This window comes from Pelophylax lessonae (assembly GCF_965119305.1).
Source record: "Pelophylax lessonae genome assembly, chromosome: 6".
In the NCBI taxonomy this organism is placed as follows: Eukaryota; Metazoa; Chordata; class Amphibia; order Anura; family Ranidae; genus Pelophylax; species Pelophylax lessonae.
Window position 1 is genome coordinate 245,155,535 of NC_138773.1, and position 15,141 is coordinate 245,170,675.

General features: G+C 46.0%; 1 protein-coding gene across 1 annotated transcript in view; it reads left to right on the plus strand.

Annotated features, from left to right (window-relative positions):
- The window catches only part of LNPK (lunapark, ER junction formation factor), a 215,686-nt gene that overhangs the window by 64,116 nt on the left and 136,429 nt on the right, over positions 1–15,141 (plus strand). The window contains exon 4 of the mRNA XM_082261778.1: positions 12,060–12,118. Coding sequence (XP_082117904.1) covers positions 12,060–12,118 — 59 coding nt within the window. The remainder of the gene's footprint in view (positions 1–12,059; positions 12,119–15,141) is intronic.

Here is a 15,141-nt window from a genome sequence, read left to right on the forward strand (position 1 = left end):
TCCACATTCATTGTAAACGACAAATTGAAGTCGTTTTTGTTCATTCTCTCCAGGCATGCATTCAATAGCTCTTGAGGACCCTCCCAGATTAAGACATCATCTATGTAACGAGTCCATAACTGAATATGGTCCGTATACACAGACAGTGTCTCGTCTCCGAGGAAGGATTCCTAATGATTCCTTACATTAACCATGTAAGTGTCTCAACAAACTATTTTTGTCAACAAATGCATGTCTATGAAGATGATCAACGTGTGTACTTATTATGCATTACCATTAATATTCAAATGTACAAGTTTTCACCTGTATGATTTTGTGACCATGCTGTTTTGTTTGTTAGAGCACTGCAAAAGAACCGCCCCTGAAGAAGGAAAAGGTTTTTTCCGAAATAGTCACGGTTATAATACTTGTCATTTGATTGCTGCTTGCGGTTTTTAATCTTGAATTTTTAATTTTGTATTTTGAATAAACTATATTCTGTGAAGATTTAAAATTTCTCAACAATTTTTGTGCCTATAAAGTCCCAAATCCAGGTGAACCTTTCCCAAATTTCTTTGCATTTCAAGGGATGTGGCACCCATAATAGGAACACTGGCCAGAGGCAAAACCCCACACTGCCACATACGCTTGACACCATCTGAACCAAATAAGTTTATCTTGGTCTCATCAGACCACGGGACATGATTCCAGTAATCCATGTCCTTAGTCTGCTTGTCTTCAGCAAACTGTTTGCGGGCTTTCTTGTGCATCATCTTCAGAAGAGGCATCCTTCTAGGATGACAGCCATGCAGACCAACTTGATGCAGTGTGCAGCGTATGGTATGAGCACTGACAGGCTGACCCCACCCCTTCAACCTCTGCAGCAATGCTGGCAGCACTTATACGCTTATACATTTATACTATTTCCCAAAAACAACCTCTGGATATGATAATGAGCATGTGCACTCAACCTCTTTGGTCGACCATGGCGAGGCCTGTTCTGAGTGGAACCTGTCCTGTTAAACCGCTGCATGGTCTTGGCCATGGGGCTGCAGCTTACTTTCAGGGTCTTGGAAAACTTCTTTTCTCTTACGTTCTCCGACAGTTGCCACCCACTCATACAGTCTTCACCAATGGGTATTGACCTCTTATCCATAGGAGCAAGCTAGGCATAAGACTTGTTAAAAACAAAGCATTTACATACATACCTATGGGGGCTGTCCCACTGGTCCAATACCCCCCTGCTATCAGCCATCCCAACTCAGTTTGTCTTCTGCCTAGTTAGGAGTGTGATAGGCTCTCCCTGTGCTGGGGCTACAGTCTCAGCCTTCTTCTTTTCTCTTTATGATTTTATTTCAGGGAATGTTTTTTTTTTTCCTTCACATTACTAGCTGTTTCTCAGCTTTTAGTTAGTCACTACTTCAAGATGATGACAGCGTTGCGGAGCTGAGAGTCGGACTGGTCGTCCTGGTTCTCCAGGACAGAGGGCCTTATGGAATCCCAGCCCGCCATCGAGCGTTTAGCAGGCTATGTGTTCGCCCTGGCCTCCCAAGCGACCCATCCCTGTCCTCAGGGATGCAAGCCTGCGAGGTGGCTACCTCACCTGGACGTCTCCCCACGGTTCTCCGTGCACTGTTAGCGTCCTGCGTTTTGGCTGACGGCACCCCTGCCATTTGAGGTGGGCAGTTTCCCGTCGATGAGAGGCACCCCACGCCATCGGGTTCAGGTAAGTACATTCTGTGTGGGGCCTCTGTCTGGGGCTGGCAGTCCTGTGTGTCTGTGTTATAACCTCATGTCTGTGCGTTTTTTGGGCTCCCTGATCCCGGTCCCTGCGGGGGTTCTTTCCTCACAGCCTGTGCGCTGTGTGGGTTTGTGGGGGTCCCTCTCATGTGTCACTTTAGGGTGCTTTGGGAGGTACAGACACGTGTGGCGACCGCTGCAGGGTTAAACACCGCCGGTCCGCCATTTTTAGGTGTGGGCAGCATGTCTGGCTTCACTGTGGGTGCTTATACAGCATTGTATGTGGTGTGTTTTGGCGCCTTGCGGCGCCATCTCGTTCCGAGCACATGTCGGCGGCCATTTTCCTGAAGCCTCCCATTACTTTCTATAGGGAACCATTTTTCCTTGGCCTGAAGTCTCTGTTCAGCCTCTTGCGGTGACATCACTTCCTCCTTCTGTTCAGGAGAGATCGGCTGTGGTGGTAACACTTTGTGGGGGCCTGTCTGCTGTCCTTTTTTTGTGCAAATACTTCTGGCTATCAGTTTATTCCTGCTTAGGGGTCTTTGTCAGTCTTGTAGCGGTGTGTTGCGGGGGTCAGGGCCAGTACCACAAAAAAAAAAAAAAAAACTTTTTAAATGTAATCTCAGGACAGCAAATTTCCCCCAGCCTTAGTGGGGGATTCAGGTTCTTCTGAATCTTCTGCTCTGACTGCTTTGTCTGCTGCAGTGGCAACTTTGGTTTCCAAAGTGGATATTCTGATGACTGAACAAGCTAATGGAAAAAGGCCTAGGGTTTCTTTTTCTTCTGATTCTGAATCTGACATGGTTGTCGTAGGTAGCGTGCCCCTTGCAGGGTCTCACTCTTCTCAGTCTGAGGGGGAGGCGGAGGTTGCAATGATTCCTCCCCTGGGACGGCCGAAGACCGCGCAGCTATGGATGCGCTAATTCTTGCCATTAAGGAAACACTACATTTAGAGGATGAGCCCAATCCTCCGGGAATTGTGTCCTCTTTTGGTACACACAGGACCCGCATGGCGGCGCAGGTGTTTCCTTGCCCCGCTGAGTTTCACGCTACTGTGAATGATCAATGGCGTCATTTAAAACGCACCTTTTTGTGGTGCCAAAAATTTTTTAACTCCTTTTTATCCCTTTGCGTCAGGTGGATCACACTGTGGCCAGATTAAACAAGGCCACTCTGGTACCCACCGAAGATTCTCCGGTGTTTAGGGATCCTATGGATAGGAGGATTGAATCCCTTGCCCGCCTTGCCTACATGGTGGCGGGTTCCATGCTAAAACCTATTTTAGCTTGGTGGTGGCGGATTGGACCAAGGTGCTGAGACGCACCCTCGTGGCTGATTCTGCCCCCCCTACTACCGTGGAGATGGTCGAACAGATTTATCAAGGGGTTATGTATTTGTGCGATGCGGCCTTGAATGAGGCCCCATTAGCTGTGCGCCTGTCCAGTGTCGCTGTGATTAACGGTCGCCTGATATGGTTGAAAAGCTGGTCGGCTGACCAGACTTCCAGGAAAACGGTGCCTGACATCCCCTATGCGGGGTCTCGCCTTTTTGGGGAATCCCTGGATGAATTGGTTAAAGAGGTCACTGGGGGAAAGAGCACTCTGCTGCCTCAGAATCCTAAGGGCAAGTTTTTCCGCGGTAAGCGGGGCCCCTCCTTTAAACCAAATCAGGGGTCCTTTCGTGCCTTCAAGGCACAGAACAAGGGAAAACCCTTCAAGGGCCAGGGTGGCCAGAGAAAGCCCTGGGCGGGCAAACCAAAAACCGCCCAGGCTGGTGCGGCAGCCCAGTCCGCTTCTGCCTGAAGGGGCGCCCTCACCCGTTTCAGGGGTGGGGGGACGTTTGCGCGGTTTCCTACAACCTTGGCTGCTCTGAATTCCGGACAAGTGGGTTCAGGAAATCATTTGATCAGGATACAAGATCGAATTCCTTTGCGGCCGGCAGACAGATTCTTTCCCTCAAATCTTCATTTGACCCCAGGGCGGTTACAGGACCTGCATCAGGCGGTGCAGGATCTCCTCGCCCAGGGGGTGATCGTCCGGTGCCTCATCGGGACAGGTTTCGGGGGTTTTACTTGAATCTGTTCACTGTGCCCAGAAAGGAGGGCAAGGTGCGTCCGATTCTGGACTTGAAAGCTCTGAACCACTTTGTACGCGTTCGGAAGTTCCGCATGGAATCGCTCCGTTCGGTGGTAGCCTCCCTGAATCCAGGCAAATTCCTGGCCTCTATCGACCTGAAGGATGCGTATTTACACATCCCCAATTTCGAGAGTCATCGGAGGTACCTCCGATTCGCTATCGCGGAGGAACATTATCAGTTTGTGGCGTTCCCCTTCGGTCTCGTTTCGGCTCCAAGGGTGTTTACCAAAGTGCTGGCTCCCGTTCTGGGCCTGTTACGGGCACAGGGCATTACAGTCTTGGGATATCTGGACGATCTCCTGTTAAGATCGAGGGCCAGTCAGAGCCTGCTGCGTGATCTGTCCACTACAGTTCAGACGCTTCAGGAGTTCGGATGGACCATCAACGTGCAGAAGTCGACCTTGTCTCCTTCGGTTCGTCTCCCATACTTGGGAATGGTTCTGGACTCTGCTCAAGCAAAGTTGTTCCTGCCGGAGGACAAACCGGACCCTACAGAACGAGGTCAGGGCCCTCAGGGATAACGAATCCTCGTCACTCAGGACCTGTATGCGGTCCCTGGGGTTGATGGTGTCGGCCTTCGAGGCCATACCGTTTGCACAGTTTCACACGAGGTCTCTCCAAGCGGAGATCCTGGCCAGATGGGACAGGCTGCCTCAGTCCTTGGATCTGAGGGTGTCTGAGTCACCAAACCAGAATGGATCTTCTGTGGTGGCTTCAGTCCCCGGCGGTGGCGGACGGAAAATCCTTCCGGCCGTTACTGTGGACGGTGATTACCACGGATGCCAGCCTGTCGGGCTGGGGTGGAGTCCTGGCCAACCTGTCTGCCCAGGGCACTTGGTCGGTGGAGGAATCCTCCCATAAACATATTGGAATTGAGAGCGATCAGGCTGTGCCTGCTCCATTGGTCGGATCGTCTCCAGTAGGGATGCACCAAAATGAAAATTCTGGGCCGAAACCGAAAATGCAGGATGCCCTTGGCCGAAAACCGAAAAGGACTTTTTCCCCCAAAAATTTTTTAAAATACAGTAAACCCCCCTCCATTGCGGGGGTTACGTTCCGGACCCAGCCGCGAAAAGTGAAATTCCGCGAAATGGAAAAACCCTATTAAAATGCATTGTAGGCATGTTTTTTTTACTGTCACTGTACGTGTAAAAGCATTTTAAGGTCTTTAAACACACTTTTAAAACAATAGAAACTCATTTAAACACATAAAAGATACTAAGAGACAGAGCAAGAGCTATGGAAAACACAAAAATATTTAATTTTTTAATGATTTATATAGTAAAATAACGTTACAAAACCGCAAATTACCGGGACCGCAAAAACTGAACCGCGATGGAGCGGGGGATTACTGTAGATAGAACAGGGGCATACACCAAAAACAGGTAGCGACATACACCTGTCGCTGCCACCCTGTCACAGTATATGTACTTTGATGGGTTGGCAAGAGGTTAATTTAATTACCAATGGTATTTGTATTATGCAGCATGAGGGGGGTTAATGTATTGCCACTGCTGGTCACTCATCTATTAACTCAGTCCTGAGTTAAGGGGGAGGAGCTGTCTCTGCTGCAAGGAGACCCCATTATACAGGGGAATCACTGACGCACATGTAGTGAATGCTGAGGGGGAATAGTCTGACTAACAAGAAATTTGACGGACGTAAGAAATCATGGAAAACCAAACGCACATCACTAGTAAACAACACCAGTAATTCTAAAAAGCACATCACAACCTATCTCTTCATTTAACGCACATACTGAATCACGTCCCACGATTGATCGGTCTGTGTGGGGTCTGAGAAAGAGGCATTGGAGGAAGAATCTGCCAGTTTCCCTAGGTGGACAGATTACCATATGAGCTGGGGCGTCATTCCATCCTATTTGGGACCCTGTATACAGCATACCACTTACCAAGGCTAGACCCCAAGGGGTCATCTGGTAAGTGTGTAGGACATCTGGTGGTGGATTTTCTTTCCTCTCCTCTTCCTATCTCGCCATAAGGAAGCACCTTTCCCACAGCACTGAGCACTTTAAAAGTCACTGGACTATTTTTTGTTGTTGATACTGCATTTGCAATTTTGCACATAAGGACTGTCTTCATTATATGCACAAGTTGTGAACAAAAGGAAGTAATCCTTTATGAATACAGAGCACCTAAAGTTACTGTATTGATTTTTGCTGCTGATATTGCATCTGCATTTTGCACATAAGTACTGTCACTATTTTATTTATTTAATTTAATTTTTTTATACAGAGTTTTATGCACTGTCACTTTTATTATTGCGACACTTGCACTGTCACTTTAATTTATTATTTATGCCAGTAATATTTGTGTATACACCTATTTAGGTATTTCTTGACCACCATTTTTGAGCGCTTTCTCTTTTTATTTTGCAATTTTCACCAACACATGTTGTTTTAAGACTAGCAGCTCAGAAACACTTTTATTAAGTTAATATATAATTTTCACCTAGGTGCGGTCACCTGACCCTCCTCTTTGAGTCACTTGGTTTATTACACAATTGTACAGGCCTATTCGTTGAAGGAACGGGTACCGCCCTTCCCTGTCAAGGCGCACTCCACCAGATTGGTGAGTGCGTCCTGGGCCCCCCCGGCATCAGGCTTCGGTGGCCCAGGTGTGTAAGGCTCCTTTCACACAGCAGTCCGTCAAACGGACTCCGCTTTTCTCAGCGGGGGATCGAGCCGCCGATCCCCCGCTGAGCAGGAGGATGACAGCTGTGTCTCTGCGCTGTGCGGAGACACAGCTGTTAGTTCCCCATGCGTCTCTATGGGGGAAAGCGGATGGGAACGGACCGTCAGTCCGTTCTCATCCGATCCGCTGGACGGATGGAAAATAGGGTTTCCATCCGTCCAGATTTGACGGATCGGGTGTCAGCGGACATGTCTCCGCTGACATCCGATCCCCCATAGATGCATGGGGGGGACCGTTCAGATCCGCCAAAAAAACGGACAGGCGGATCTGAATGGTCCGCCTGTGTGAAAGGGGCCTAAGGCTGTGACTTGGTCGTCAGTGCACACCTTTTCCAAATTCTACAAAATTGATGTTCTGGCATCAGCTGATGCCTCCTTTGGCCGCAAAGTTCTCTGTGCGGCAGTACCGTGAGGGGACCCTGGTTTTATTGCGGGTCCCTGGCTGTTGGGGTTGTTTATCCCCTTATTTGCTTTCCTGGGTTGTTGCTCCTGTTCAGCCTTTTTTGTTACCCAGAGGGTTACCTTTCTGTTCATGTAAGGTTCCTTTCTCTGATGTGGGTACTGCGTTGCCTTTCTGACTGTTGCGTTTCCCACCCCTCATGTCTACACTGCTTGGGGACATCCCATTGGTGAAGACTGTATGAGTGGGCTGCGACTGTCGGAGGACGCAAGAGAAAACTGAATTTTTGTAAAATTCCTTTCTCTTAGTCCTCCGACAGTCGCTTCCCCCGCCCCTCTTTTTGGGGTTCTTGGACTCTAACGGCTTGCTATCAAACTGAGTTGGGATGGCTGATAGCAGGGGGGGGTGTTGGACCAGTGGGACAGCCCCCATAGGTGTGTCTATGTAAATGCTTAGTTTTTATCAAGTCTTATGCCTAGCTTGCTCCTATGGATAAGAAGTCAATACCCATTGGTGAAGACTGTATGAGTGGGCGGCGACTGTCGGAGGACTCAGAGAGAGGAATTTTACGGTAGTAATTTTAGAAAAATTCCATTATAGCGTAGGCCATCTTTATGTAGAGCAACAATTCTATTTTCAGGTCCTCCAGAGTTCTTTGCCATCAGGTGCCATGTTAAACTTCCAGTGACCAGTATGAGTGAGAGGGGTGAGTGAGAGTGGGGAGCACACACCTGCTCCCCATTCACACCTGAGACCTTGTAACATTAACAAGTCACATGACACTGGGGAGGGAAAATGGCTAATTTGGACATTTTCACTTAGGGGTGTACTAACATTTGTTGCCAAAGGTTTCAACATTAATGGCTGCGTTGAGTTATTTTGAAGGGACAGCAATTTTATACTGTTATACAAGCTGTACACTAACTACACTCTTTCTTTTTCTCTTAATATATATTTATCTATATCTCTATCTGCACGATTAATTGGTAAAAAGTCATGATCTTCATTCACCCCCCCACCCCTACGAACCTAAAATGGCATATGCTCTATTCTGAGGCTCCAATCACACCTGCGCATATCGTTTTCAGGTGTTTTTTCGGGCTTTACACAAAGCATATCACAACCAGTAGGGTCTATAAAAAAAAAGAGAAAAAAAAAGGGAGAGAGAGGGATGAAACAGAGGGAAAATATCTAAAAAAATTGTGGAGACGAAAGAAAATCATAAACCGAAAACACTAAAAATACCTGTCATCGACTGTAAAAAGGATGCGTTCCTGTTAGGGGAGAGAAAAACCAGCTGCATCAAAGACCACGGAACCACCACAAATTGCCACTTGCCCGACAACAAAATGAAATTCTAAAATAAAATCCTAGATCATTCCAGGTTCAACATAGTGTGTGCTAGAGGTAACCGTGGACAATAAACACACCCAGCAAAAAGAAGAGTGGGGGGAGAGAAAAAGAGACCAAAGAACGAACACATTAGACCCAGATGAGTCACACCCATTTGAATAGAGACTCTATAAATAAAAATGCAGATGGTCCCTCAGTATAGGGGCTAACTGTCAGGGATGGAGATAAGCAGCTTACCACTTATTCAGAGAAGTTCTCCCATTGGAAGTTATGGCTCATCGGTTCAATCAGAATTGAATATGCTCAGTCCCCACATCCGATGCCTGGGTCTCCCAAGACCCTGGCAGCCACAAATGTGAGCCCCCATCTAAGGGCTCACCCCCCTTTAAAAAGCTCATGAAGGTGTGACCCAAGAGTGGGGGCTTGGCAGGGACTCTCTCGCTATGTCCAATCAATAATCAGATGTTAGTACCTGTTTAGACTAATATCAATATTCAATCAGGTGCACGCAATTGCACCAAAATTCTGCAGCGGATCTCCACGTAGAACTGCGCTGCAGATGCCCAAAGTAGCGGATGAATGCCGCCGCATAGTTGAAACAAAGTGGGGCACGAACAGGACAACCCACCATCAACGGGGACAGGGCCTGTAATGAAACTGTGACCCACACTGTGTTTGTGGACTTCCGATAGTATACGGTTTTCTCCCAGTCGTGAACATAGATATCAGATTTTCCAGCCGCCACCATACAAAGTTAGACGACAACTTGGCTTTTATGTGTCTGAAAACAACTAACCCTTTAACAGTCACACAGTTTTTATACAGCATGGACATCCCCCTTCCTGATCAGATTACAACACACAGGTCAGGGGTTGCCTGATTACATTATCCTATGCAGATGAAATTGTATACAGAATTATAATTAACATATCAAAGGAAAAAACACAAACTGTGTACTATTTCCACTCCGCAACTAATAGATGACAGTGATTCAATCAACCGGAGCCAATTAACCAGCAGACTTTTCGTCCTCGAGCTCCTGCAATACAATACACATTATCATAAGTGTAAACACAGAGAACCCACCGTAAACAATAGGTGAGCAGCAAATCAGCATAGTTTACAACGTGTGGAAGACAGGTGGTTGAGCTGATGATATTCGCATCTGCTAGGAGTCTGACTGTGTGACGCCTTATTGGCAATAGGCAGCTAGGCCCAGAGTCTTCAAATATTCTTTGATATATTGTTGACAAATATTACTGTCCCATTTGAGTAATCCAAACAATTTAGTATCTGTCTTTCACTCCCAGTGACAGTGAGTACTGTCGCATATCTTCCCCCCAAAGGTAGACTAACCAGGTACCAGACCTCCAATCGGTCTTTGCCTGAGTTAGTCGGGTAACAAGTCCCAAATAGTCAATCCATCATGGCAGCTTCCTTGACAAAGTTCCACATAGTTTGTAAGTTTGTCCCGGCAGGGTGCATGGAGCTCTCATAGCCAATCAGTCTGTGGAAGTCTGGTTTGGGCAGGCCAGACTGGGCTTCTTGGTCACCCTGTGTCCCTATTACACACAGGGTAACTTACACATAAGAGGGGCCCAGGGGGCTGAGAGGTATTTCCCAACCTCTCTAAGGTAAGCTTTTCCATGGGCCCCCCAACCAAAGTGACTCCCGTCACATCTCTCCCCCCGTTTGGAAGGAGATGAACACAGGAGGGGACCCCAAATGAGTTGACTTTGAAGGTAGTCTGTAGTTCGTCCCCCAATGTCTGTACCCACACAGTACCTGAAATTGTCCCAAAGGAGCATTACTCACCCAGCCAACCTCTGCCTCTCTCATAGAACAGTCTTCAAATATTTTTTGAGATGTATTGTTGACAAATATTACCGACCCATTTGAGTAATCCATATCATTAAGTATCTTTCGCTCTCAGTGACGGCGAGTACCGTAACAGGGCCTAACAAGCAAACACAGCGAGCGGCATGAATCTCACGCAGTATCCTGCCCACTCCCAGAAGATACAGGGCAAGCGTGCACCAGAAAATGGGGGGCGGGGGGAGAAAACTCGCCGTCTGTGGGAAGGCGGAAACATCCGCCGTACGCAGGGCTGAACAACACAGTAGCCAGGAAGAGGGGAATGACCTATCCAACGGAAATGCCAGCATAGGGACACATAGGTCCCAATATGAGCTGGACGTCCACAAAGCAGGGTGCCAGCCCCCTACTATAGCTCCCCACCGACCATAGGGCAGCCCTGTACTATGTCACTACATCGCATATAGAAATACATTTGCAATGGCATGCAAAGCAATAAACTCTCCAAAAACCAGTACAGCACATGAATAGAGAGGAACCACTACTTGGAACCTCACCATCCATAGGGTGTACATACACCCCGTGGGAAATATCCATCCGTTGCAAATGGGCATACACACTGATGTATGTCTAAAATCTAAAGCAGTGGTGGTAAGGACCACCAATAAAACGCCATAGCAAGACCTAACTACAACGCATCCAAGCTGGCAGCTACGGAGTCTTTAACAAAGTCACTCAATATTTTGTCCTAATAAATGGACCTCACAAAGGGCTGGCTGCTTCTGTTGCGACCATTTCCATATGGATCAGACAGACTGTGGTTCAGGCTTATTCCATTAAGGGTCAGATTCCTCCTTTCCCTGTTAAGGCGCACTCTGCTCAGGCACTTGGTACATCCTGGGCCTCCTGTTATCAGGTGCCAGTGGTGCAGGTTTGCAAGGCGGCTACCTGGTCGTCTGTGCACACGTTCACAAAGTTTTATAAGGTGAATGTGTTGGCACTGGCTGCATGTAAGGTAAATATCTCATAAACGGTACATATTTAGGAGATATTTACAGGCTTACCTATAGGTAAAAGTTGCAGAGGAGGGTTTACTTCCTCTTTAAAACCACTTATTTAAAATCTCATAAACATATCAATAAGGCATGCAAACCCTGATAATCTCCCATAGTAAGTGACTTAAGGTACATGCAAGTACAGAGAGATCTATCTGAATGGCCCACTATAAATGTATCTAGTGGAGGTAGGAGGCTAATTAATTCACCATATGCAGGGCCAGATGTAGGAATCGGTGTATAAATCAAAAGCAATCTCTACGCGTTTCACCAAAGGCTTCTTTAGGGAATCCTCTTGGTACTGGGAGATATGCCTGTGTTGTATGTACACATGCATGCGTAAAAACTACAATAGAACGATCCTATAATACAGGTATAAAAATTAGAACGATCCTATAATACTTTACACATCAAAAAGAGAAAAAAACATTTCTTAAAGGAGTACTCACTTCTATGTCAAACAGGCCTGGGAGCCATGAAGATTAACCAGCGTGCGGGCGAGTCCTCTACATGGACATACTGCATCACGTAGATTAACATGATCCAGTGCAGCAAGGCCGTCCTGTAGCTATACATTTACAGTGAGTGGTTCAGAAATGGTTAAACATTGTGTATATATAAAATTTGTGGCAATTCACTCAAGTGTAGCACCTTTATTGAACTTAAGTCCAGCCAGTAAAGTATCCTTTCATGCTGTTTACTGAAAATTGCGTTTCAGGAAAATGTTTTGGGATTTTTTTATGTAATGTTTTTATATAACTAATTAATATCTTTTGGCTTATGAACACTTTCAGGTAATGAACATACTGAGAACTAAAGAATAATAATTAGAAATTTTTTTTTTTCCTCTCCTCTGACATTTTTAACAGAATCTGGTGTGCAAGAACGCTGCTCATTGTATGGTTTGCCAGACGTACCGAAAGGAATAGTAAGTTTCTTTTATTTATATATATATATATATATATATATATATATATATATATATATATATATATATATATATATATATATATATATATATATATATATATATATATATATATATATATATATATATATATATATATTTCCGTTACAACAAATTGAATATCAGCCTTACTGCCTTTTTTTTAATTTTATGCCAGTTCATGCAACTTTTTTTTCCCACTTTTACAGCAGAATTGGAATATTGCTTACTGTATATTTGTTCCATGTTCCCATTCACCTAGCATACCTAAAATTGCAGCTTACCTGCTTAGATGCTCTTTTTTCTAGCACTCGGGTATTTTTTTTTCTTTTTTTTTTTTTTTTTATATAGAGGGGGGGTTGGCTGTTTGGATAATTAACTCTGTCTGTACTGTGCTGACATATCTCATTAGTTGTAAACTAGATTTGAACAATTTCTGTTTGAAGGCAAGCCATACACTGTTCGAAACTCGGCTGGTTCAGCAGGAACCAGCCAAGATTCGAACAGTGTATGGGCAAGGCTAAATGTACCAAGCTGATCGATCTATCAACTTTAGTACAACCAGTATGTTGGGTTTTACCTGCGATTACGGCTAGCGGTTGCTTTAGCCACTAGCAATGTTCACTGTCTTCTCCTGGCAGGGAGAAGACTATGGCCAGGCAGGAGGGATTTCCGCATCAGCACTGTCTGTGTTGATGGGGAAATCTAGCGAATTTCTTTCCTGCAGCCCGTGGTTGGAAAATTTTCTCCCGTGTATGGCCGGCCTAACAAGCGGTTACATATTGAGGAGCTGAGCTTCTCTATTGTATGCTAATAAGAGGGATGTCAACCTGTCCGTTTAGGTCTATTGTGACACTCACACTAAACTTGTGCCATGAAGCTGTCGCTACAAAAAATAAAAATCTAAAAGGTAGAAAACTTTTAGGTATGCTACATTAATGGGAGCACAAATGCATAGGGGGTTTTCTTAAATTTGACTGCAAAAGTGGATATACTCTCTAAACTGTTCTGGCCATATGATTTCGCTTTCAGTGGTCTGGTCTCGAAGCAAATCTAAAGTTGTTAAAGCTTAATGTTCTTAGATTAGGCACCACAACATGCCTGCTATTACCTTTTAACTCTGCTCTTTGCTTCTGGAGATTTCCTGCTATCATAATGTGCAGGGACAGCTCTATTTTACTGGTATACTCTCTGGACTCTGGTCAGGTGAGTAGAGTTACCAGTTGGGCAAGATGCCAACTAAGAGGGAGCAAATGCCAGTTTTGTAGTTTATTTGGGTGCACAGCCCACCACCCTTTAATAATCCTTTCCTTGCGGTTTTAAAGGTTTCTTTTTAAAAGGCAACTGAAATGGTTTTAGGTCAGTGTGTTTTTTGTGTGCTTTTAAAGATGCGTTTATATAGTGAGAAAAAAAGTAGTAAAACAATCTATATTATACCAATAAACATTTAAAATATTGCAAATGGTTTCCAGAGCATTATGGGTTATCTAGAGATTGCACAGCAAAGCAGCTTGCTTTGTAGCTCTGTCTGATCAAATCGTCATACTGCACTGTGTAATAATCAATTATCTTAAGGGTGTGCAGTGCTGGATGGGATTTGGAAGTTTTTTTTTCTCAATCATTAGTGCTCTTTGATGGCTGGTCAATGGTCCTAGACTGCTCAACTCCTGGACATAACGGGCAGGGTGCTGTTGCCCCAGGCTTGCAGTTCTTCTGTGGGCAGTGAGAAATGCCTTAAATGAAGAAAACAAACATTTTGGTTCTAGACTTTGTTGGTAAAGAATACGGCCAATGTGTTTTGGGAAAATAAACCCCATTCCCTTTTTCATGGATCTTTGTGAAAATATCTGGCACATCCTATGGAAGTACTAGGGAGATTGGTTTGGGGTCTTTAGGTTTTTGCAAATTGTGAGGGTTTGAACACACCTTTGCGATAGAATGCATTGCTGGAAATCATGTATTCTCTCTCTCGTTCAAATCATGTATTCTCTCTCTCGTTCAAATCATGTATTCTCTTTCGTTCGACGGACACAGCGCTCCATAAATCATAACTACTGGGATATTTTGCCGCCTCCTGGAGTAGGACTAGGCAGAACCAAAAACACCTGGCTACGCCCATGGGGGCTGTCCTCAGCTGTACCTCTGCTCTAGGTAATCCGTTTTAATCTGTCTAGTCAGGAGTAAGGACCTAGGCTCCTGGCTGCCATCTCTGGTCCTAGCATTTTTTTTTTCTCCTTCCTTACATCCTTTTCTTTTTTTTCTCTGGGGAGATCTACAATCAACGGCTGGGTGTTGGATTTGATAATCTAGATCCAGTGATTCCCCATCCCCCCCCCCCCCCCCAGCCCAGACAGTGAGCATGTGCAGACCGCTAGGTCGGCTGCGACAAAGCCTCACGGACAGAGGCTGGCCTGCGAGTTAAACATCTTGCAGGGTCGCATACAACCGGGCATCGGTCTGTATCGCAGCGGTCCCTTGGTCGACAGCTCCCCTACTTTGGTGGCTAGGATTCTGTCTGGAGCATTACCCGCACTATGGAGGGGTAAGTACAGTCCTCCTCCCCTTTTTTTTGGGGATTTTTTTTTTTTCAACGCGGGTAGCCTCCAGGGATGGTCGGTTTCCTCCTCCCATCCTTAAATCCTTCAGTGAGCTGGGCTTCCCCCACTCCCTTTCTCCCCTGTCTGGACCTGGATTCTCTTTGGGGTACCTGCGTACAGGATGCAGCTTGGATTCCTGCGGTCTCCCCCCCCCCCCCCCCCCCCCCCACCTGCTATCCCCCTTCTGTAAGGGTCCTGGGATAGTGTACGTTCTGCTCTAGTAGTCTGGAAGGGTTCCAGTGAAGGAGACCCCTAGGTCATGCCCAACTGTTTGCAGTGTGGGTATAGTGCAGGGGGGTCCCAGTGCAGAGAGCACCAAACGTGTGTCCTACCTTACAAGAGCTGCAGCGTTGCACAGGGTGCAGGAAAGATTCTGGCGGTAGCATGCTAAAGCATCTGTAGCTGATG